The following is a 24,157-nucleotide window of genomic DNA, read 5'->3' as shown; positions in this document are numbered from 1 at the left end:
ACATCATCATTGTCATGATCGTAGAAAGATACTGGGAAGCATGTGCTTAGAGGGAAGTGTGGCCACATTATCTAATGTGTCATTCAACTTACCCCCATGTTAAGAAGCTTTATCCTGGAAAACAAGAACTGCTTCTGGATGTACATAGTGGCTTCTGGGAGATTTTATTTTTATGGAAATAAAATTAAAAATTTTTACAAATCAAGTACTTTGTCTTTTCCATCAGATATTCTAAGATTGACACTACATTACTAACTCTGTTAAAATTCAATGTTAATAGATTTTATTATTAGAAAAGATGATATTATGGCTGCCTATGCATTAAACTCAAGGTCACAGATTCAAATTTTTGAATATCATCTTAATCTTGCTCTTTCTTTTCAGTTGATTTGATCATATACATTTGGATGTCTGAAAGCCAATATATTCTATTTATTGATTCTACTAGTTAAACATTTCTGAGATGTATGATAATCCATGATACAGTTAAAATAACAAAAAGACTACTTGAGATTTATCGTAGACTGGATATTAAAATATGTGATGATAGGTGTTGCCCCATAAGATACAAAGGCAGCCATATTAGCATAGTTTCTGAGAGTAATTGTGAGTTCTCATGCCTGGTACTGGTTTAAGTTTTCTTTTCTTTCTTTCTTTTTTAATGTAACATGCTCTGTATGGTTGATCCTGTTTTGCGTAAGGTACATGTTTTAAGTGAAATGCCTGAGGTTCTTAAATGATATTTCCTACTAATGTTTTCTCCTAGCTTATAAAGGGAAACATTAAATTATGTTTGAGAGTTGTCTGCCATTTATTCCTCAGAACACTATTGTTCTTAGACTGTAGTTTACTTTAACTGTAGGAAGACTTGCATCTCCCTTGGGAAGAGTAGGAACCCTGATAGACTGGGTTCTATCAAGATAATACTCATGTATTAATAATTCAAATAATCAAAAAGTTATAAATTTCAATCTAAGTAAGGTGTTGACTTTAAAATATGTGAATTTGACTTCCAAATGGTCCCTTCTGCTTACCGGAAGTTCTATTGAAAGTTTCCTTCAGAAAAATGCCAAAATAAAAAGACAGCAGTCCCCATTTCATTATAAAAAACAGGTTGCTATAGCTTCAAGTTAAATTACTAATATTAGCTTATTGGTTTTTAAATAGACACTCACAGCCATCTGGAATGAAAACATTAGCTGGTGGGGGTAGGGGAATGCACTGTGGTTTGAAGATATTCCTAGGTTTTGATTAAATAACAAACAAAAAAGTAGCTCTGTGTACCCAGTGAAGTTTTTGTGTTTCATGTGAGTGTCATTATTAATCTCTCTTCCTTATATTAAAATATCTAAATTGGTCTTACAAAGTATACATAGAAAATAGCCTGGAATATATCAATCACCCTCTTGTTCATTATTTACATTTCTTATTTTGCAGTTATCAATGAGTTTTCTAATACACATGGTTTATCTATCACTCTGAAGAGTTATATATTAATATGAAAATAATTCATTCTAATTTTTATCTAGCTTATATAACACTCAATTTTTCTCCTTTATGAAACAGCATAAACTAATAATCTTTATATTTTTTTTCTTTAACTTTTTATTTTGTATTGATGTATAGTCAGTTAACAATTCTGTGGTAGTTTCAAGTGGACAGGAAAGGGACTCAGCCATACATATGTATGCATGTATCCATTCCTCCCAAACTTATCTGCCATCCAGCCTGCCACATAACATTGAGCAGAGTTCCCTGTGCTATACAGTAGGTCCTTGTTGGTTATCCATTTTAAATACAGCAGTGTGTACCTGTCCATCCCAACTCCCTATCTATCCCTACTATCCTTTCCCCCAGCAACCATAAGTTCATTCTCAAAGTCTGTGAGTTTACTTCTGTTTTGTAAATAAGTTCATTTGTATCATGCCTTTTTAGATTCCACATAAAAGGATATCATATGATGTTTCTGTTTCTCTGTCTGACTTCCTACACTCAGGATGCCAGTCTTTGGGTCCATCCATGTTGCTGCAAATGGCATTATTTCACTTTTGATGCCGAGTAATATTCCATTGTATATACGTGCCACATCGTCTCTATCCATTCCTCTGTTGATGGCCATTTAACTTGCGTCTGTGTCTTGGCTCTTGAAAACAGTGCTTCAGTGAACATTGGGGTGCATGTATCCTTTCGGGTTATGTTTTCCTCCAGAAGTGTGCCAGGAGTGGGATTGCAGGGTCATATGGTATCTCTGTATTTAGATTTTTAAGGAACCTCCATGCTGTTTTCCATAGTGGCTGTACGAGTTTACATTCCCACCAACAATGTAGGAGGGTTCCCTTCTCTTCACATCCTCTCCAGCATTTATTGTCTTAATGATCTTTATATTCTGATTTATAGTGTTATAGCTCATCCTGAGAAGTAGGAATTATCTTAGATCAGAATAGAGAAGTCTAAGTAGGCCTCCAATTATGTATTTATTGATTTATATATTAATAATGTGCTCTAATAATAATAATAAATACAGTATACTGGGTACCTATTATATTCTTGCCATAATGATATGAATTTTATATTCATATTTCTAAGTATTAAGGCAATATTGCAAGGCCAATGTTAATATTCCCAGTTTTAAGTTGAGGGGATTTGAATATGCATAGTTTGTCTAAACATTATATTAATATGATAAGAATTCATTAAAATATTTTTATCTAGCTTATATATACATTAATTTACATGTGATTCAGGAAAGTTAAGTAACTTATCCAAACTATACAGCTTATGAGTACCAAATAACTGACAGCTAAAAGTCAAGTCAAATTCTGTTTGAATCTAGAGCTTCTTCTCCATCCAACAAGTTAGATGATTTAGAATGTTATGTAGTTGCCCTTCATGTAAAAGTGATTCTGTGGTTCTCATGAATCAAATAGAAATTATTATCTGAAGCCTGTTTCTAGTTCACATAATATACTCTCTTTTCTTTAGAAAATAATGTAAACATAACGTCCCCTCCTTCCGAAGATTTTAACCACGTAGGATCTCTTTAAAACTGAAAAGGAACTCTTTGGGTCAATGAGAATGTAAAGTGGAACTTATTTTGACTGGAGCTTCGATGTTTTAGAAGAGTCCTTTCACTATATCCTGTGCAGTTGTTGCAACAGGAGCCAGGCTGGCCCTTAGAGCCAAGGAGAACCTTAAGAGCGTAGGCAAAATCTGGAAATTTCCTGAGTTTCATTCTGCATTTATCCATTTAAGCAACTCACATAGAGTGCTTATCATTTGGCTCCGCAGTGGCTTGGGCACGAGGATGAATGACATCTCTGTTCTTGACTTGCTGAGGTCTAGTGTGGGGAATAGATGTGTAAGCAGTGTTAAAATATCCAGTGATTTATGTTATGGTAGAAGGAAGGACAAAATTCAGTTCGGTTCAGTCGCTCAGTCGTGTCTGACTCTGCGACCCCATGGACAGCAGCACTCCAGGCTTCCCTGTACATCACCAATTCCTGTAGCTTATTACTTAAACTCATGTCCATTGGGTCGCTGATGCCATCCAACCATCTCATCCTCTGTCATCCCCTTTTACTCACACCTTAAATCTTTCCCAGCATCAGGGTCTTTTCCAATGAGTCAGTTCTTCCCATCAGATGGCCAAAGTATTGGAGCTTCAGCTTTAGCATCAGCCCTTCCAATGAACATTTCCTTTAGAATTGACTGGTTTGTTCTCCCTGCATTCTAAGGGACACTCAAGAGTCTTCTCCAACACCACATTTCAAAAGCATCAGTTCTTCAGTGGTTAGCTTTCATTATGGTCCAACTCTCACATCCATACATGACTACTGGAAAAGCCATAGCTTTGACTAGACAGACCTTTGTAGGCCAAGTAATGTCTCTGCTTTTTAATATGCTGTCTAGGTTGGTCATAACTTTTCTTCCAAGGAGCAAGTGTCTTTTCATTTCATGGCTTCAATCACCATCTGCAGTGATTTGGGAGTCCAAGAAAATAAAGTCTGTCACTGTTTGCACTGTTTCCCCATCTATTTGACATGAAGTGATGGGACCAGATGCCATAATCTTAGTTTTTTGAATGTTGAGTTTTAAACCAGCATTTTCACTCTCCCCTGTCACTTTCATCAAGAGGCTCTTCAGTTCCTCTTAACTTTCTGCCATAAGGGTGGTGTCATCTGCGTATCTGAGGTTATCGATACTTCTTCTGGCAATCTTGATTCCCACTTGTGCTTCATCCAGCCTGGCATTTTGTATGATGTACTCTGCATATAAGTTAAATAAACGGAGGGACAGTATACAGCCTTGATGTACTCCTTTCCCAATTTGCAACCAGTCCATTGTTCCATGTCCAGTTCTAACTGTTGCTTCTTGACCTGCATACAGATTTCTCAGAAAGCAGGTAGGGTGGTCTGGTATTAGGATCTGTTGAAGAATTTTCCACAGTTTGTGCTGATTCACACAGTCAAAGACTTTGGGGTAGTGAATAAAACGAAGTAGATGGTTTTTTTTTTTTTTTTTTTGAATGGCCTTGCCTTTTCAATGATCCAACGGATGTTGGCAATTTGATCTCTGATTCCTCTGCCTTTTCTAAATCCACCTTGAACATCTGAAAGTTCTCAGTTCACCTACTGTTGAAACCTCACTTTGAGAATTTTGAGCATTCCTGTGCTAGCGTGTGAGATGAGTGCAATTGTGCAGTAGTTTGAGCATTCTTTGTCATTGCCTTTCTTTGGGATTGGAATGAAAACTGACCTTTTCCAGTCCTGTGGCCACTGCTGAGTTTTCCAAATTTTCTGGTATATTGAGTGCAGCACTTTAACAGCATCATCTTTTAGACATAGCTCACCTCCACTAGCTTTGTTTGTAATTAGGTCCTTTCCTTCACAGCAGTTCAGGTCAGGGAAGGCTTTTCTGGGGAGATAAGCTTTGGGCAGAGTTCTGAAGGGTGAAATGGATATACTACTTTTTTGCTCTTGATAAATGGTGAACCAGCAAGAGCCAATTACCTCCCTTCCATGAACTTAGCAAATATGAGACTTTTTTATGAGGTGAGTGGGAAAAAATCCAGAAATATGCTATTTGTAAAAGCCATACTTAAAAGGAAACAAAGGGTATTACTAAGGGAATAGGTCACTGTCTATCAGAGTAGTTGAGGAGATTAATAAGGGAATCAGGAAGAATCAGACAATTAGAACAGATTGATCACTGGTAGTGAAAGTGAATTTGTAATTTAAAAAACTCCAAACAGAAAACTCTAGGATTGGACAGCTTCGCAGATGAATTCTAACAAACGTATAAAGACAATCTAATATTGTTCCTTCTCAAACTATTTCAAAAAATTGAAGAAGACAAAACATTCCCAATTTAATTCTATAAGACCACTAGAATCTGATATCAAAACCAAAGACACTTCTAAACATAATTATAGGAAAATATATTTGATGAATATAGATGCAAAAATCCTCAACAAATATTATCAAACTGAATCTAACAGTACATAAAAACAGTCCTATACGTTTTTATCAAAGTTCAGGACGATCAAGTTGGATTTATCGCAAGAGACTCAAGGATGGTTTAATATTTTCGAACCAATAAGTGTGATACATCATATTAACAAAAGGAAGGATATAAATCACATGATCATTTCAATACACACAGAAAAAGCATTTGACAAAATTCAACATCCATTAATGATAAAAACTTTCATTCTATAAGAAATTGCTGTAGAGGGAACATATCTCAATATAATAAAGAATATTATGGAAAACCCACAGATAGCATCATGCTCTACAGTGAAAAATTAAAAGCTTTTACTCTAAAATTAGGAACAAGACAGGGATCCTCCCTTTACTACTTCAACTTAAATGCAGTATTGGAGCTCCCAGACAATCAGACAAGAAAAGAAAGTCATCCAAATAGGAAGGGAGGAAGTAAAGCAGTCACTATTTGCAGGTGACATGATACTGTATATAGAAAACCCTAAAGTCTCCACAAAAGAATAATAGCAAAATAAGAAATAATAGCAAAACTAAACAAAGATAGTGACATCTGGTCCCGTCACTTCACGGCAGATGGAAAAACAGTGGAAACAGTGACAGACGTTATTTTCTTGGGCTCCAAAATCACTGCAGATGGTGACTGCAGCCATGAAATTAAAAGGCGCTTGCTCCTTGGAAGAAAAGCTATGACAAGCCTAGACTGAGTATTAAAAAGCAGAGACATTACTTTGCCAACAAAGGTCCATCTAGTCAAAGGTATTCGGTTTTTCCAGTAGTCATATGGATGTGAGAGTTGGACCATAAAGAAGGCTGAGCACTGAAAAATTTATGTTTTTGAACTGTGGTGCTGGAGAAGACGCTTGAGAGTCCCTTGCACTGCAAGGAGATCAAAACAACTCAATCCTAAAGGAAATCAATTCTGAATATTCATTGGAAGGACTGATGTTGAAGCTGAAGCTCCAATACTTTGGCCACCTGATGGGAAGAACTGACTCACTGGAAAAGACCCTGATGCTGGGAAAAATTGAAGGTAGGAAGAGAAGGGGGTAACTGAGGACGAGATGGTTGGATGGCATCACTGACTTAATGGACATGAGCTTGAGTAAGCTCCAGAGATAGTGATGGACTGGGAAACCTGGTGTGCTGCAGTCCATGGGGTCGCAAAGAGTTGGACATGATTGAGCAACCTAGCACATTGTTCTCAACTATAGTATCTACCCAGATCATAATTATGAATATTAATTTTTGGCAATCAGAATCACATCTATTTCCAAGAGGATAAATATTAAAGGTGCTGCTACATAAGAATGAAACACAGTTTGTAGTATAATATAAAATTAAAAATTTGAAGTTTACCAAATAGCAAAGTTTAGAATACTGATTTTACTTAATTGGAATTCTCCCCAAATTTTTATTTCCATAGCCTTATAGCCAAAAATAGCATTTTTTTCTTGCAACTAAGATTTCTACTAAAAGTTTCTAGTGTTATAAATACCTTGTATATGCATAGTTTGGTAAACATAGTATAGATTATCCAAGGATATACAATTTGAAATACAAAATCAGTATTAAATGGTCTTCTTCAGTCTATTATCAAGTTTATTTTCATTTTGAAAAACTGTACTGTAATAATAATGCTTAATTTGAAATTAGACCCAAAATAGATAATTTATTCATATCTTTAGCCATCTAATCACTACTTTGGAAAGGATGATCTTATCTGCGGCGGCTGCTGCTGCTAAGTCGCTTCAGTCATGTCTGACTCTGTGCGACCCCATAGACGGCAGCCCACCAGGCTCCCCCATCCCTGGGATTCTCCAGGCAAGAGCACTGGAGTGGGTTGCCATTTCCTTCTCAAACTTCATTGTGCATCAGAATCACTGGAAGGGCTTTTATAATTCAGATTTCCCCCACAGATTTTCATTTAATAGTTCTGACCTAATAAATTGTATTTCTAACAAGTTCCTGGATGATCCTGATGCTCTATAATCCTCTAAAAATAGAATAAATCATGGATCAATCCATCCAGTTTGAAGGGAAGAGATAGAGAAGAAATGATTTTCAGTCAAAACAAAGCCAACAATTCTAGGGTTTTTATGGAAGTTGTTTTGTTTTCATTTGGAACAGTCTCCCTGGAATTTCACTGCTCATGTGTTTTTGCAGACCCTTTGCATCCAGGGAATTTTTCCTTATCTGAAGATCATCTGGTAATCAATTAGGTTGTTATAGAGGAATGACCTGTAAATTGATTATCTACTATTTAGTAAGAGGGCTTCCTTGGTGGCTCAGTGTAAAGGAGCTGCCTGCCAGGGCAGAAGACACGAGTTCAATCCCTAGGTCAGGAAAATCTCTTGGAACAGGAAACGGCGACCACTTCAGTATTCTTGCCTGGGAAATCCCATGAACAGAGGAGCCTAGCAGGCTACAGTCCATAGGGTTGCAAAAGAGTCAGACATGACTTAGCAACTAAACAACAGCAACAAATTTAATAAGAATTTTTCATGTTTTTCCAAGAGGCAGAAATTTCAGAAAAATAAGCTACTTAGTTCAAAATAAAAATTAGTACATTGTACTCTCCTTCTCCTTGCTGACAATACTTTGAGAAATGTGAGGATGGGAGAAGCAGCAAGATGAGTGAGTAAGAGTACATGGAGGAGTTAAAGCTCTGGATGAGTAATTTATAGCTTCTTATAAGGCACTATTTACTATTTTGGGCAAATGAGTTTTAAATCTTATTGCATCTAGATTCTAAAACCATAGGATTTGATAGTACATGAAAAGTCTCTGCTTGATTATAGATGAACAGAGGATGTATTATGGTGGAGGAATAGATCAGATTATAGCACCTTCTTTGCTTTTTTTCCAGTGGAGTTTTCTGTATTCATTTTATTTGTGGAAATATTTTGATGCCCTATTGAGTTTTTAAGCTATAATTTAAAATTTTAAGTAAAATTGAATTTAAATGTTTAATTAAAATTTTTCATCTTCCTATATATCCTTAAAAAGAATTGGAATTACCATAATTACTTTTGAATAATGGTTTGCATTAGGATTCAATGCCTATTTTAAATATTTTGCCCTATTCTTTTTTACTTATTAAGTAAATGTAATATTTAGATCAGTTTCAAAATGTTTATTAAATTGAATTGAAATTTATTATATTAAAATTGTAAAACTACCCATCTATTCTAGCCTCACATTTGTATTAACTTGTTATAGTTCTTATAAAATGAAAGGTAGTATCTTTTTTTCCTAGTCAGTAAAATTGGTTTTGCAAATACCCAGAAGGAAACTTATTCACATTTCTTTACAGACTTTATTGAGAGGGTGTGAGAAGAATTACTTCAATATTCTTGATATTTAAGTTCTTAGATAATAGAGGTAATCAATATACTTGGTAATTTTAATGATGCTGTTTTCCCCCCAGAAACAAGTGGCATCTATTTTATGTAAGTATCTTGTGTCTTTTTGCTCTAAATTAAGTTTTCACTATCAAGAGTTGAAAGACAAGTCTGCTAATGACAAAATGGGCTGAAAGAATGCGTGGATGAAATATAAATAAACCTGAAATTATATAACTTGATCAGAGTGAAGAAGATCCATTATTTGTACCATTCTATGTGGATTGCCCTATCTGGGGACCTCTGAGAATGGATAATTACTCTTTTGAGTTTCACTTTATTTTATTTTGTATGACTATAAAAGCTTGGTGAATATTTTTATAAATTGTAGTTTGAGGGAAAAATGTAAATGTAAAATGACAAGAGATGTATATTATGTCAATACAGATGGTCCCCAATTTCAGTGGTTCAGTTACCGAACCAGGTTCAGCCTGCTGACACACAGCAAGCCAAAACGCTGAACCCCTGGATATTTTCAGCAGAGAGAGGCCTTATTGGAAAGGTAGCCCGGTGAGAAGACAAAAGAACAAATCTCACAGACCAAGGGCTAGGGGTATCGATGGGATAAATAATAAGAAAAGCAGGGGCATCTGAGGCATGGGGAGTTTTGGAAGCCTGGGGAAAGGTGATTGGAAAAAGTGCAATAATTATCTTTAGGTGCAGGTGCAACTAAGCTACAGGCTCCTACACGTTCAAAAGGTCACTTTGTGAACACTGGGCATGACCATTTGAAGAGTCTGTGGTCCTATCCGGTCTTAACCAACTCAGCTCAAATTATATGCAGCTGACTCCAGGTTTTTGGAAAACTTCTTGGGGAAGCATTTTACTGTTTAGGCCATGTGCTCTTGGAGGACATGCAAATATTAAAACAACCTTGATTAGTCCAGGCAGGTGAAATAGATTTGACTAATCACTATGCATGGTTTCAGTTCCATTTACTAGTTTTCAACTTTATCACAGTGTGAAAAAGATAAGCATTTAGTAGAAACCATAGTTTGCGTTTTGATCTTTTCTGTGCTAGCGATAGGCCTTTTGATATTTTCTGAAGATGCTGGGCAGCAGCCATGAGCCACAGTTCCTAGTCAGCCACAGTGACCGCTGGGTAAATAACCAATATGCTTAAAAACATTTAGTTTTCACTTTCAGCATAGTATTCAGTCAATTACACGAGATATTCAATACTCCATGTAAAATACGCTTTGTATTAGATGCTTTTGACCAACTGTAGATTTCCATAAGTGTTCTGAGCCTGTTTAAAGTAGGCTAGGATAAGCTATGATGTTTGGTGGGTTAAGTGTACATTAAACACATTTTGACTTAATGATATTTTTCATGAAGGGGTTTATTGGGAAGTAACCACAACTTTAGTCAGGGAAATTCTGTACTAGGATTTTTTTTTTAAAGAGAAAGTATGTGTTTTTTAAAAATATATATTTTTATTTATTTATTTGGCTGCACCAGGTCTTAGTTGCGGAATGTGGGATCTAGTTCCCTGACCAAGGGTTAAACCCAGGTCCTCTACATTGGGAGTGCGGATTCTTAACCACTGGGCTTCCAGGGAAGTCCCTGTACTGGAATTTTTGTCATCTCTCTTATATGTTTATGACTAGTTTTATGTATTCTGTTTAAAATCACTGAGACAATTGAATGATTCTATTTTTCAAAAGGAGATAATATCAGAGTTTATTCTGAATGTCTCAGATACTTATTTGCATTATAAGAGATGAAATGGTAGGCTTGAGAACATGAATGCTGATCCTGCTAGGCTTGACTACCTGTTAGAAACTAAGCAAGTCTCTTTTGTTAGAACTCCATTAATGAATGCTTTTTGCATCCTTCATAACCCTAAAATGTTTCTTTACTTTCTTCATGTGTATATTAGGGAGACCATTTGCATTAGATCAATTTTTTTTTCCTTCCAGTTTTACTGAGATATAATTGACATATAGCACTGTATGTTTAAGGTGTAGGGCATAATGTCTTGACTTACATACAGCGTTAATGATTACCACAAGAAGTTTAGTAAGTATTCATCTGATACATCATCATCTACTATAGATACAAGATAAAATGAAAAACATTTTTTTCTTGTGATGAGAACTCTTGGAATCTACTCTCTTCACAACTTTTTAAAATAATAGACAACAGTGTTAATTATATTAATCATATATTAATTAATTATGTATTATATAATGATTATGTTGTACATTACATCCATATTCTTTCTCTTATAACTAGAAATTCGTACCTTTGACCACCTTCATCCAATTCCTTTCCCTTTACCCCTCTACTCTGGTAATCACAAATCTGATTTTTTTTTTAATGAGTTTGTCTTCAAAGTATGATTGATCAACAACACTGTGTTAGTTCCTGGTGCACAGCATAATGTTTTGAGATATTTCCATACATTACAGAATGATAGTGATGGTAAGTCTAGTTATCAGCTGTCACCACACACCATACTTTTTTCCTTAATTTTTGTTTTAACACAAGAAATCATTATTCAAAAGATATCATTATTCAAAGTAAGCAGATGAAAATTAGGCTGCTCTGGTTCAGGGAAGAACCTCTTCTGGAGAACACTATGAGTCAGCTCCCAGGTACCCTGGCATCCTGTGGTAGAGAGAATTTGGACATCATTATAGATGTCCTCCCAGATCTAAAATGCTGTGATTGGTTATATAATCTCTAAGTTGCCAGATCCACAGAATTTCCATTTCTGGAACTTTAAACACCAATTTCTTAATAGAGTGAAGGTTTACTTATAATAGCAGATGAAATTAGTTTTTCCCATTGACAGGAGCATAAGGTTTTCTTGTTTTGCTTAAGTCATTGGAATAACTCTTTTTAAAAAACTTGTAATTTATCTGTTCAATGTGTGTGTGCTAAGTCGCTTCAGCCATGTCTGACTCCTTGCGACCCCATGAACTGTAGCTCACCAGGCTCCTCTGTCAATGGGATTCTCCAGATAAGAATATTGGAGTGGGTTACCATGCTCTCCTCCAGGGGATCTTCATGACCCAGAGATCAGACCCAGGTCTCTTAAGTCTCCTGCACTGGCAGGTGGGTTCTTCACCTTTGTCACCACCTGGGAATTGTGCAATAAATAGAAGTTAATATATGAAGGAGGGAAAATTTAGTGCCATTTTTTAACAGTGCCTATTTAACCTGCCTATTGACTTAACATGCTTCCTCCTTTTCACCAAAACTCTGTCTCCTTGTTCTTTTTCTTCTGCCTCACACTGGTTGACGAACATTCCTCCTTCATCTGATTGTCCTGGGAAACTTGAAACACTCTGCTGTTTCCCTTTCTTTGTGTGCTACCAGTGCCTTAGGGATTTTATTTTTCCTTTAGAAAAAGGAGACTATCTCCTAGACCATTGGATTTTCACTTTGGGATTTGCCCTTGGAATTTGCTGGAAGCTAGCAAGTCAATTTATGATGTAGAATTTATTCCTCACATATAAAAGATGTTGTAAGGATACACCAGAAACTATAGAATTTTTAATACTAAATTCTCTAGCTTATTTACTTTATAGGTGAGTTCCACAATATGTGTTGGTCTGGGTATATATCAACTATTATAAATACTATTTCTACAGAAAAGTGAGGTCCGTATTTCAGGCAATCAGTGTAGAGATGAATACTGAACATTCAGAGCTGGGAACTGACTGTATATATTTATTGAACCACAGGTGCTTACATGCAGTAGTTCTGCACTATCCGTAAGAAAAGTACCAACATAAGTACCAACATGTTCTTTTCCTTTTGCAGGTGAATTGAATTTAGCCTGAAAGGCTGAAATGGAACATTTTTAGGTCTAAGTTGTGTATATGTGTGTGTGTGTGTGTACACACACACACACACACACACACACATATATATTCATATATACACACATTAAAAAATTTAGATACATTAGAAACTGAATAGGATATAATAGGTGGTACTAAGATTGCATTAAGATTTGTGAAGTGGACAGTTGCCTTACATTAAACAGCAAGTAAAAAAATCAAGCCAGTCCTTCATAAACATTTTGTTCTGGGATGTGCTTATTTTCTGAAACTACCTCTACTAAATCTCCTGTCAGTCTTGAAACTAGAAGGCAGAAAAGCTTCTAGTGCTACAGCCAACTGCAGTGTAGCCAGAGAAACAGGCAACAAAAATAGAACACCAGGATTGCTGTGCGTGGGTGAGGCAGAAACCACATTATGAGCAAAAGCTTCCAGTATTATTTTAGAACCAATACAGAGCTCTGCACTTCTCTCCTCTCTCTTCCAAAAACACATACTACAAAAATAAAATGAAATGAAATGTATGTGCATTTGCCCTCTTAGAATTATGATTCTTGATTCTCTCCCCCCAGCCCCCCACCTTCCTTTCTTTGGAAGCAAATCGCCTGTATGGAAACAGTGTGTAAAACAAGCTTGAAGGGAGGAAAGAGTTAATGGCTTTTAAGGCCCTGCAATAGAGAATTATGGTTTGAAAGATAGAGGCTGGACAGCTGGGTTTGCTGGGGTATTTTTAAATGCATTAATGCAGGCTCCAATCACTCGGCCATGCTTGACCTATTTTTGGCTCAGGCCGACCATTGTTCTATTTCTGTGCCTGTGGGCCATGCTGTTGTTGATTCATATGCAAATGGATTATCACTAGCTTTAGCCAACTTGAGCTGAGAGAGACCAGAGAGGAGGAAGAGACACACACACAGATAGCAGAAGGGCACCGGCTGAAGCCACTGGCAGGACTGACTGACGCTTCCTACAAGGAAACTCTAGCAGCCTGAGGAACTATAAGCCAGGTTTAATTGGTTTCTTTTTCTCGTGGGTAGAGTTAATATTTTTCTACTTACTCTGACAAAGCAATAACCCTGAAGCACACTCCTAGTTCCCACCTGCTTTTAGTTTCCGGGATAGCCTAAACTCCAGAGAGCCCTAGCATCCACCGGGTCCTTTCTGCTTTGTACACAGGTTGGTAACATAGGAAAGTGCCCAGGTCTTCTGAAAAGTGCGTGTCCCCTGAATAGAAAGGAAAGCATTGTTGAAGTTGATCCTCTGCTGCTTTTCCTTGGGGAGGAGGGAGGACCAGCCAGGGTAGCTCCTGGGGCCCGTGCACTGAGCAGCGATGAATCTTTCATGTAGCTGAAGTAAGAGTGATTGGAATATGCTGCAGACAATTTACGAGACTGACTCGTGTTTTTCTTCAGATGGGGTGGCTGGACGAGAGCAGCTCTTGGCTCAGCAGAGAATGCACAGTATGATCAGCTCAGGTAAGATCTTTCTTCATCACTGAGCTGTTGTCTATGTGAAAAGGGGGCTGACTTGGGAAATGCAGCTCAGGGAAGCGCCTCTCTTAAGGGTTTGCTGCTTTTTGATGTTGGTGTTGCTATTTTCTTGTGCATCTGGAAGGTTTAACTTAGATCCCTTCCATTGCTGTTTCCGTGCATATTCAGTGTGCTCAGGGACAGGCTGCTTCTGAATGAAATCGCCAAGCTTCTGATGAAGGATGGGACTGAGATAAGTAAAATATAGTTGGGGGTGTTTTGCAACTGACTGACCGTGCAACTGGAAAGAGGAGATGTGTACTGACTGTATGTGTGTTCTAGTGGGACTTTAAAAATCAGGTAAGTTCATATTGGGGCTGCAGTTTCCCTTGCAGCCGTCTCTAGCCAGATGATTTTGTATTTACGGTGTGCCTACAGAATCACATCTATTTATAGACCTACCTTTTGAAATGTGTTTGCTACAAGAGTTGCGAAGGTAGTTTTAATTTGGCTTTTTTTTTCTCCCGCAGCCCAAAATGAAACTTCTGAAGGATGAAATAAAATTATTATTAGTAGATGGTTATTTTAATCATCTTCAAAGCTTTTGGGGAGTCTAGCATTGTCAGGCAGATGCAATGGCATAACACATATAAAGGTGTTATATGCAGGTGCAACATTTTAAAGAATAACAGAAACAGACTCCAATTTCTAATTTCTCTATTGTATATGCTTGTGCCTTCAAGAAGCTGAGCTGATGGGAGATGAAGCTTGTCAGCTTTATCAGTTTCTGTTTGTTAAAAGCGCAGACTCTCAGGGCAATAGCACAGTACTTGGGTACTTGTAATTGTTGCTTTTCATATTTATTTCTTACAGCTAGTTCCTAAAGCTTGAGGGACTTTTTGTCTTGGTTCTCTTCCGAATGCTTCAGTCTAAATTGGCTTAAAGTTCTCCCTCACATCTTCTGTGTTTCTGTGTGGGCTTAATCATAATTATAGATCACCACCTAGATTTCCATATTAAGAATGTGGCATAAAGCAGCGTTTACTTGGTAGAACTAGATGGGAAAGAAAGATTCCACAGGTTGGCTTGATATCTGTTTTAGCATTGAACGCCTTCTCATCTCTGTATCTGTGTTTGAAGCAAGTTCTCTTTGAAGCTCGGTTATTTGGAATGATTTTAGGATCCTTCTGTTTCAGAGTGAAATATCAGTTTTGGGTCATTTTGGTATGTTCACACTTAAGTGACAGGACTTACATTAATTCGTAGTGCCTGCTTATTGAAAGCAAACATACCAGGATTTCAGTATAGTTTATCACCTTTGCGGCTGCAAAGCTTACAGAAGCATGAGGAGGGGTCAGCCTGTATGTCTCTGATGGAACTGGGCACTTAGCATTTTATTTGTAAATATCTACCAGCTCTATTTAAATTACTATTTTAGATGTCTGTTCAGTACTACACTTTGTCCTTTTAGTCCTTATCTCTGTGTTGCAAGTTTACTATTTCTTTCATATGGTAGAAAACAAGCTGTGCCTTTCAAGCAGAGACTCTCTGCTAGCACTGTACCTTGCTACAGGTGTTTGCAAGCTTCACTTTTTCTTAGTATCTGATAATTATACACAAATTTACTCCAATTTCAGTTGAGATTGTCATTTTCCTGACATTTCGTGATTTTTTTTATACAAAGCAACAATATTTTCAAGCAGGGACCCGCTTGAGACTGTCTGTGCTGTTGTCAGTTTTACAGGAAGAAACATGTAAGCACCAATAAATGAAACGTGATGTCAGTTGACGTCCACTCCCAAACCTGTCTGGTAGAAATAAGGAAATTCCAAGTTCTATTTATTTTTAAATTTGAAACATAAAAACATTTGCGTTCTTCCTACCATGTCCTGTAACTTTTGGTTTTGTTTATTAGCATATTATTATATGCCCTTAAATTTAATTCTCCTAGTCTCGTATACTGCTGAGGTAGTGATTCTCAAAGGTGGTGTCACTAAGAGTATTTTACAAAATGCTGGTGTCTGGGGTCCGCCTTTACTGTTTCTATTTAAATTGTATGAGAAACAGCCTGGACACTGGGGTTTTTAAAATCCTGAGTAATTCTAATATGCAGCAAACTTTGGTTATCACTGATATAGGGGATAGGGGAAGTGATAGTGATGCTGGTGACCCATATTGGTAGGGTTTGCCTTTTAACTGCTAAATTAAGGGTATTTTGTTTATATTTAGCTACAAACCTTGTTCAATTCCTCTTTGGACCAGTGACATAGTGGTGACTGAAAGGGTTAGAAATTGATGGAGTTTTTGGATCTGAAAGAGAAAAAAAACACTGTAGCAGTGCAAGGTGGAGGGAATACTATTCTAGGAGCTGAGAGCTCTGTGTTCTAGCCAGAGCTCTGCTGCTAAGTTGTGAAACTGGTTTACTCACTTGTAAACTAAAGAATAAAGATGTACTCCTGCTTACCTCTTGGCATTCCTGTGGAGGTCAAAGGTAACACGTTATTAATGTGTATTCTCACTATTTTTTATTAATACTTTTAGTGAATGAACTTGGGTTTCTGGTTCTTCAGTACCAAGATCTATCTCACTGAATGAGCCAGATAAGCTATAGATTGTACATCACATGGGCAAATGACTTTTTATTTTGATAAATTTTCCTTAGTTACCTTATAAATCAGGGTTTGGCTTTGTTTTCCTGGTCTGATAAGAATTAAATTCTCTCCTTGAGCAAATGGTGACTTTTAATCAGAGTAGCGCGTGCGTGTGTGTGTGTATGCTATGAAATATTTTATTACATAATATTCAAAGGCAAAGAAGTTGCAGAATTAACAGTGAAATCCCAGCAGATTTCTTGAGATTAGTTGTTTGAAAAGCTATGTTTTCTTGTTAGTCATTGCTTTACAGTTCCTATTTGTTTTTCTAGTTGTATTGGATACTGTGCATTAATATCGATGACTTTACTTCAGAGCTCTTTATACGTTATTGAATTACAAGTGCTTTTTATGGTTCCGTTTTTTCCTAATTCTGACCCAGCCACGCTAAACATCTAAGGTAGAATTAGGTTCTACCCTGTAGTCTGCTAGTGTTTCTTTCTTTTCTTTTCTTTTAGTAAAAATGCTTTATAGTATTGAATCTTGAGTTCGGCATGAGTGACACATCTTGCCAGGTCAGTCTCCACTTTTGTGGCCGTGTGGGCCAATATAAGCGATAAGCGGCAGGAGCTGAAGCATGTACAAGCACTGACTCAGGTCACTCCGCAGTGGCTGGCAGAATACGGGGTGTTCTCCTGTTGCCAGGCTTGTTGCTTAATATGTTGGACAGCAGAGCCATCCAGATGATATTGGAATGATTATTATGAAAGAATTCCTAGAGTTTATACGGCATCATTGTAAAACACATTTACAATAAGGAAAACCCCTGTTTTCACTATGTATTCTTATTTTAGGGTATAAAAGAAAAACATTGAAATCTAAATTCTTAATTTCTTTTAAGGAAAATATCTCTTCCCCCTTTCAGAATCCTTTTATCTTCTTGGTGTGTATTATCAAGGGGAAATGAACATTTTAGATTCAGTAGTCATTTATGTCTACTTGGAAAGCAGAATCTAATTATGAAAATGTAAGTCTGTGAAATGCCCCTGTCATGTCAAGAATCACTTCTGGCATTCCCCATAATGACTATTTTTGCCATTCTCTAACTCAGGTTATCTTTACTTACAAGGGTGTTATCAATTGAAATATTTGATAAGTAGCAATCAAAAAGCTGGTTATGAGTAGGCCCATTGAGAATGGGGACAAAAATGAGTATTTTATTTTTCTGTGGGGAACACAGGTGGCGTAATTGTTGTTATGTCCTTTAAGTAAGGAAATTCAATAAATCCCTCAGAAGACTATAATAAGCCCAAACTCTGAATTTAAGAAGGTGATTTTTGAGATGAGAAATTTGAAAATGTACTATATTATGTCTCACCAGTGATCAATAATGAAGTAATCCTAAAATAGTATAAACTGTCTACCCCCCCCCACCGTCCCCAACCCCCCATATGCGACACTTAGCATTAACTGGGCAAAGAAAATGATTTGACCTAATGCAACATATCTCAGAAACTGGCAGTCAAAGGAAAAATGGAAGCAGGGATCTTTGATCAGAACTGAGAGACTTAACAGGACCCGAATTCTCTTCCTCCTTAGAATTTTACTGACAAGTTGATAACTTCCTGAAAATTCTCACTAACATTCCCATAACTGGAGAGAAGCAAACTGAGTGGATATCCTCAGCTTTTGGTGGTGGTGGTGTTTTTTTCTTTTGACTGAGGAATAGTATATAAAGGATTCTGGAAGAGAAACTGGTGAGATGGAGGAAGGTGAACAAATGCTCCCTCCAGAGAAATGAAGACTTCAGAGCAACACTGTCAATTGGAAACAAAAAGACCCATAGCTTTTTGCAGTGAAATATTCTTCCCCGATAACTAATATGATAGATCCCACTAAGAAAAAAACATCGACTTCACTGAGACCATGAAATTGTGTAATAATTTATTCCTGCAAGTAGAGCACCTTAGTAAGAACGTAAATTCCATAAAGCAGAAGCTCAAAGATAAGATGCTAAACCAATAATATGGGATGAAAAAGGATATTTTAAGTCTAGGAAAGCAAATTTGAATGAAAAAAAGCATGATAATTATAGAACAAAAATACTCATTAGAAATAGCAGGAAACATAATAGATACCAGTGAAAATTTTTACCAACAAAGAGGAAAGGCTGGAGACAGTCAGAGGGACTGAAAAAGGAAAATGGATTAAAGCAATTGGAGAGAAGTCAGTAATAAGACAGACAAAGACAGTGTACCACAAGGGTTATTATGTCCCTGAAGTTGATATTCCAAAACATTGAAAGAGAAGATTATTTTGTAAAAATAAAGAAAGATTATTTCACTGACAAGGGGGAAAAAAAAGAAATCTGCATATTGAAAGAATTCTCCTCTTTTAGGAAAATTTGCTGCAAGTGCTCAGCACAGAGTCATATCCTAACTGGGCTATTGAATTTCAAATGCTAAATAATTCTTCAGGGGTTCAGGAAAGTAAAGCAAAGATCTGCAATGGGAGCGAGTGGGGGTGGGGAGAGAATGTGTGAAACTCAAGAAGGCTTATCAAACTTACCCAGCTCTCCATGCCAGAAGATAATGGAGGAAAAGCTCAGAAGCTGTAAAAGAAGTGCAACCTAATGTTCCACTCCAGGGAGATGTTATTAAAATATAGAGAAAATATGTAGGCAAGTTAGACATTCTCAACCACAACCCAGACGGCTTAACAGGGAAGCCCACACAATGGGGAAAAACAAAAATGAAAGAACTTTAAACAAAAGCAAAAAGTGAAATGTAGTCAGAGGAGGAGGAGAAAGCATAGTTAGGTTAATGGGGCAAAAACTGAATCCTTTTAAACAAATGTGAGACTGTGGTTGTAGGACAAAAAGCAAATTTTATGAAGTAGGGCAATGTAAAAATATTCCTAAAGCTCTCATCAATGTGAGGCATTGGGGAGAGGTGAGATGTGGGGATGTGTGAAAGCACTAATATTGGCTCCTTTCTGAGCAGGGACAGACTCCCTGCTGTTTAAAATAGAAACACATGGTTTAAAAAAGAGACTCCAAACACTGATTTCTTTTAAATAGTATTTTCATTTAATCTTAGACATATCTTTTTGGAAATAGTACCTCATATAGAAAGGAAGCATTTAGTATGTTTATTGTCTTTTCAAATGCAGTTTTTCATTATTAAATTCATTTGAGTTTATTTTTTAAAAATAAAAATAACCTTGGTGATATCTCATTTTATGAAAGTTTATTTTATCTATCTATCTCCCAGAATAATTCATATATAAATAGAAGAAAATCAGGAAGAAATTGTGCATTGTGGTGGTAGGGGGACTTTTGTTTTCATTGTCATGATTTTTGCCGTGTATGAATTTTTATAAAATGCCCATATTTTCTAAAGTGTTTTTTACACACCCACACGTGAAGCTACTATGCCGAAATACTAACACTGATTAACTGTAAGTATTAGATATGGAAGCTTGGTTAGTCTCCCACTGTAAGTAACAGAAAATCCTATTTGAAGTAACAGTGACAAGATAATTTATCATTTAGTAAAATAGCGTGGTAGCCATATCAATGGCAGTCAGGTTCTTCATAGTTCTACCGGTGCTGCTGGTCTTAGAGTTAGTATCATCATAAGTCTCTTTCCTCAGTAGTCTAAAGTTGATTGTAGCAGTTCCAGACATTGTCTACATACACAATAAATTCCAGAGACACAGATGAGGAACTTTGCTTCCTTAGATGTTTTCTTAAGGAAGGAAGTTTTTCAGAGAAGTTCTCTAGCAAGTTTTCTTTAATAACTCATTGACCAAAAGAGCATCACCTGCCCATATAGCAGTAAGTCGTTGAAAAGAAGAATGAGACCACTATGATAGCTCCTTCAGACCATGACTGAGCCAGGGAAGGTGGAGCCTACAACTAATACTCTGGCTTCCAGAAGAAAGAAGAAAGGGTAAGCAGAATGGATGATGTTAGCTGGACTCCACAGTATTTGCTGCTACAGTGTTGGTTGGTGGTTGGAATTTTCTCCTTTGTAATTTTCTTTAGTTTGTAATTTCTCAAAATACAAATAAGTGAAGGAAGTGGACTGTGTAATTTCTCTTTCAGTTGAATTGTGTTACTTCATTTTCATGAAGATACACATCCATTTAAACATTGATTTTTTTTTTCACTATTATAGAATAGAAATACTTTCTTAGTACTCTCTGTTGTTAGGAGTCCCTAATACTAAAGAGACTGAAGTAATTGTGGAAGAAGACTGGATCCCTGTAAGCTGCAAGTTGTCATTTTTTCTTTTTTAGGAAGGAGGAAATCAACATTATGGACTGATGCATTAAAGCTTTCATTGGAAATTTGAGTAAAAAACTCATTTATTGTTGGCTTTGAGAGATACAGAAAGTATTGCAAGAAATTTTTAAAGCATGTGTAAACTTTTTCAGTACATTAAGGGAGGATTTTCTTTAAAATATTCAGAAAGCAATTTCTTTGCCAGTATGTTGCTATAGTCATTACATTTTCAGAGTAATGAACAATTTTAACAATCTGGGATGGTAACTTCGTTTTAACATTTTTTTTTCCTGAATTAGAACACTTTGAAAACAATTTAATTGCAGTAAAAGTCCATGGAATGACTTTTAAAACAAGCCTTCTTTAGATGAAATTCAAAGATATTTTGGCATGTGTTTCAAAACAGTGTGTCAGTACTGTCGTCTATCCAGTTCTTAAAAGGAAGTTGCAGTACTAGCGGTTATTAGGTTGGGATGTGAAATGCCCTTACAATGGGCAGTTCTGATCTTGGGAGACTGACAATTGGGATATGAAAGGACAAGAAAATACCTTGTTCCACTAATTCCATTCTTCTTCCACTAAGTTGCACAAAACAAATGTAATTAAAACAATTTTTTTTAACAATACTAAACAATTTGTACTTTTAAATGTTATCAGAGAACTTTATGTTCAGTGCTCGATGAATACAAAACTAAGTCAGTCTTACGTTTTATAAAAGTATCAGTTCCATTCATTATATCCATGATAAATTTTCCATAGTAAAAATAAGTGATGGGCCTTTTATATATGATGTTTTAAAACTATCCAATAATTAAATCCAAGAAAACTACATTTAAGGAAGAAGGAAATTTACCAAACCGCAAAGTGTAATTAGTCATTTACTTATGATTAAGCTCTTTGCATGTTGATAAGTCTGGAAATACCCCAGAGCTTCACTTTCTTGTGTCTTCCCCTCATGTCTTCCCCTTCTTCCTCTATCACTTGTATTTGAAATGTTCAATTTGTAATTTATATTCAGCATTGACACAGCTGTAGCCATGTGAATGTCATTTTCAATTATTCAATGTAAGTTTTGGTGGGTATCTAAGGCATGGCATTTCCAAGCTCAGTTAAAATATGATACTGTCATGTATTTTTTTTTGAAATTTGAAATTAAAAACAAACCAAACAACAACAACAGAAAAAAAAAAAAAACCTGAGAAAATTTCTCTGCATTTTCATTAAATTACCCTGTGGGCTGGGAGTTCTTGCTATTGTAGAAGTATGTTTACTCAGAAAGTTTTCAGGGAACCCACATAGGGTGAGCTAGAAAAGTTCTTCATGAATTGAACTCGATTTAAGTTGTATTTGTGATGTTGGTTTATGAATCTGCTTATGGAGAGAATTCAAGTATGTATTTTGAGTCTGTGATTTTACATCAGAAACTACTCATCTTTTATTCGTAATAAATATTATCACTGTCAGCATCTATTGTTTCTTTCTGCCCCATTCTACTCGAATGTAGTTGTTTAGTCTCAGATTAGAAGGTCAGTGATTGGACCTATATATGCTCATCTTTTTTTTTTTTAATCACTGTCATCCTTATTATTGATATAAGAAGCTAATGTTTCAGAGCTTTTTCTATACCAAGTGTTATTTTACCATTTAATCCTCTCCACAGCTTGAGGAGGGATACAATAGTTGCAGCATATTTTACTGATGAGAACATTATTTCAGTGAAATTTACTGAGGGTCGTCATGGCTAGGGGCTGACATAGTCAGCTATGAACTTGTTCTTGTTTACCATGTCCCTGTCACTTTTTCTCAAAGAGGAAAGCATTTAGCATGGTAGAATGGTTTTCATATCATTTTGGTGCTAAAGATGTGGAATCAGCTATACTTGTAAACACACATCTAGATTCTCCTTTTGGTCCTGAGAAGTTTACAGCACACATATGCAACTTTGTTGAAATACTTTCTGGAAGAGCCTTACTTTAAAACCCCAGAGCTTGATACTTAAATTGGAGTAAATTAATAAGATCTCAGAGAAGGAAGTGGCAACCCACTCCAGTACTCTTGCCTGGAAAATCCCATGGGCGGAGGAGCCTGGTAGGCTGCAGCCCATGGAGTCACTAAGAGTTGGACACGACTGGACGACTTCACTTTCGCTTTTCACTTTCATGCATTGGAGAAGGAAATGGCAACCCACTCCAGTGTTCTTGCCTGGAGAATCCCAGGGACGGGGGAGCCCGGTGGGCTGCCGTCTATGGGGTCACACAGAGTCGGACATGACTGAAGTGACTTAGCAGCAGCAGCAGCAACAACAAGATCTAGGGCTGAGACCAACTTAAGGCAACCTCCAGTATTCCTTGAGATTGATGATACATGGAGTAATGAGCAGACACCATGGACAGAACCAGTTATCCCAGTGTACTTGGCTTATGATTTCCAATGCTCATAGTAACAGTGACATCTCACAAACCTTAAATGTTAAGGGTTATACCACTTCAAAAGAACACGATTATTATTGCATTTTAGCTGGAGGAAGGTTTTTTTTTTTTCCCAAATGTTCACACCATGGGGCTCAAGTTTCTTTCAGCCAAAGTATTTGAATTATACCCATCCTGGTCTTTACCTAGAAATAGAGGCAAGGAGAGGTTAATAAAGTTTGCATCTCCACTCAAGCCCTGATGCAGTGTCAGATGTTTGAGCCAAGGGATGATCTAACTAGCAGAATTAGATTCTGCCTGTTTTGAATATATATTGGTTCAGTTTGGGTCCAGTTTGGGCATTTTGGGTGAAAATTATATTTTTTCTTATCTTGACTCAAATTTTATTTCACTGGGTGAATATTGTATGTTCTATAGATAGCTTATTCATAAAATTCACCAATTAAATGCTAATCCAGTTATTCAAGACTCAACTCTTGGGTTTCCATCCACTGAATTTTATAATTCTATTCACTCTGAGAATCTCAAGCCATTTTTAGGAATCACTACGTTGTAAAAGCATTATTGATTTTCATGTTATTAACCGACATAATTTATTGCCTTTGTGGGAGAAAGAAGCTTTCAGAAGATCATTAAATGCATTAAAATCTGCAGATGCCCACATGTCTGTGGCTCTCTTCAGCA

General features: G+C 36.5%; 1 protein-coding gene across 9 annotated transcripts in view; it reads left to right on the top strand.

The window, feature by feature from the left end:
• HDAC9 (histone deacetylase 9) overlaps window positions 1–24,157 on the top strand; it is a 1,067,937-nt gene that overhangs the window by 463,180 nt on the left and 580,600 nt on the right. The window contains exons 1-2 of one of the 9 annotated variants that reach the window (XM_005679004.3): window positions 13,377–13,703; window positions 14,109–14,171. In XM_005679004.3, the coding sequence (XP_005679061.3) occupies window positions 14,150–14,171 (22 nt within the window). In that variant the 5' untranslated portion in view covers window positions 13,377–13,703; window positions 14,109–14,149. Of the gene's footprint in view, window positions 1–13,376; window positions 13,873–14,108; window positions 14,172–24,157 lie in introns of those variants that run through there. The other 8 variants (XM_013963174.2, XM_018047347.1, XM_013963176.2 and 5 more) reach the window with 8 other exon arrangements.

The sequence above is a fragment of the Capra hircus genome, chromosome 4 (genome assembly GCF_001704415.2).
Source record: "Capra hircus breed San Clemente chromosome 4, ASM170441v1, whole genome shotgun sequence".
In the NCBI taxonomy this organism is placed as follows: domain Eukaryota; kingdom Metazoa; phylum Chordata; class Mammalia; order Artiodactyla; family Bovidae; genus Capra; species Capra hircus.
Note: the sequence above shows the minus strand (reverse complement) of the source record. Positions and strands in the feature narration are given on the sequence as shown.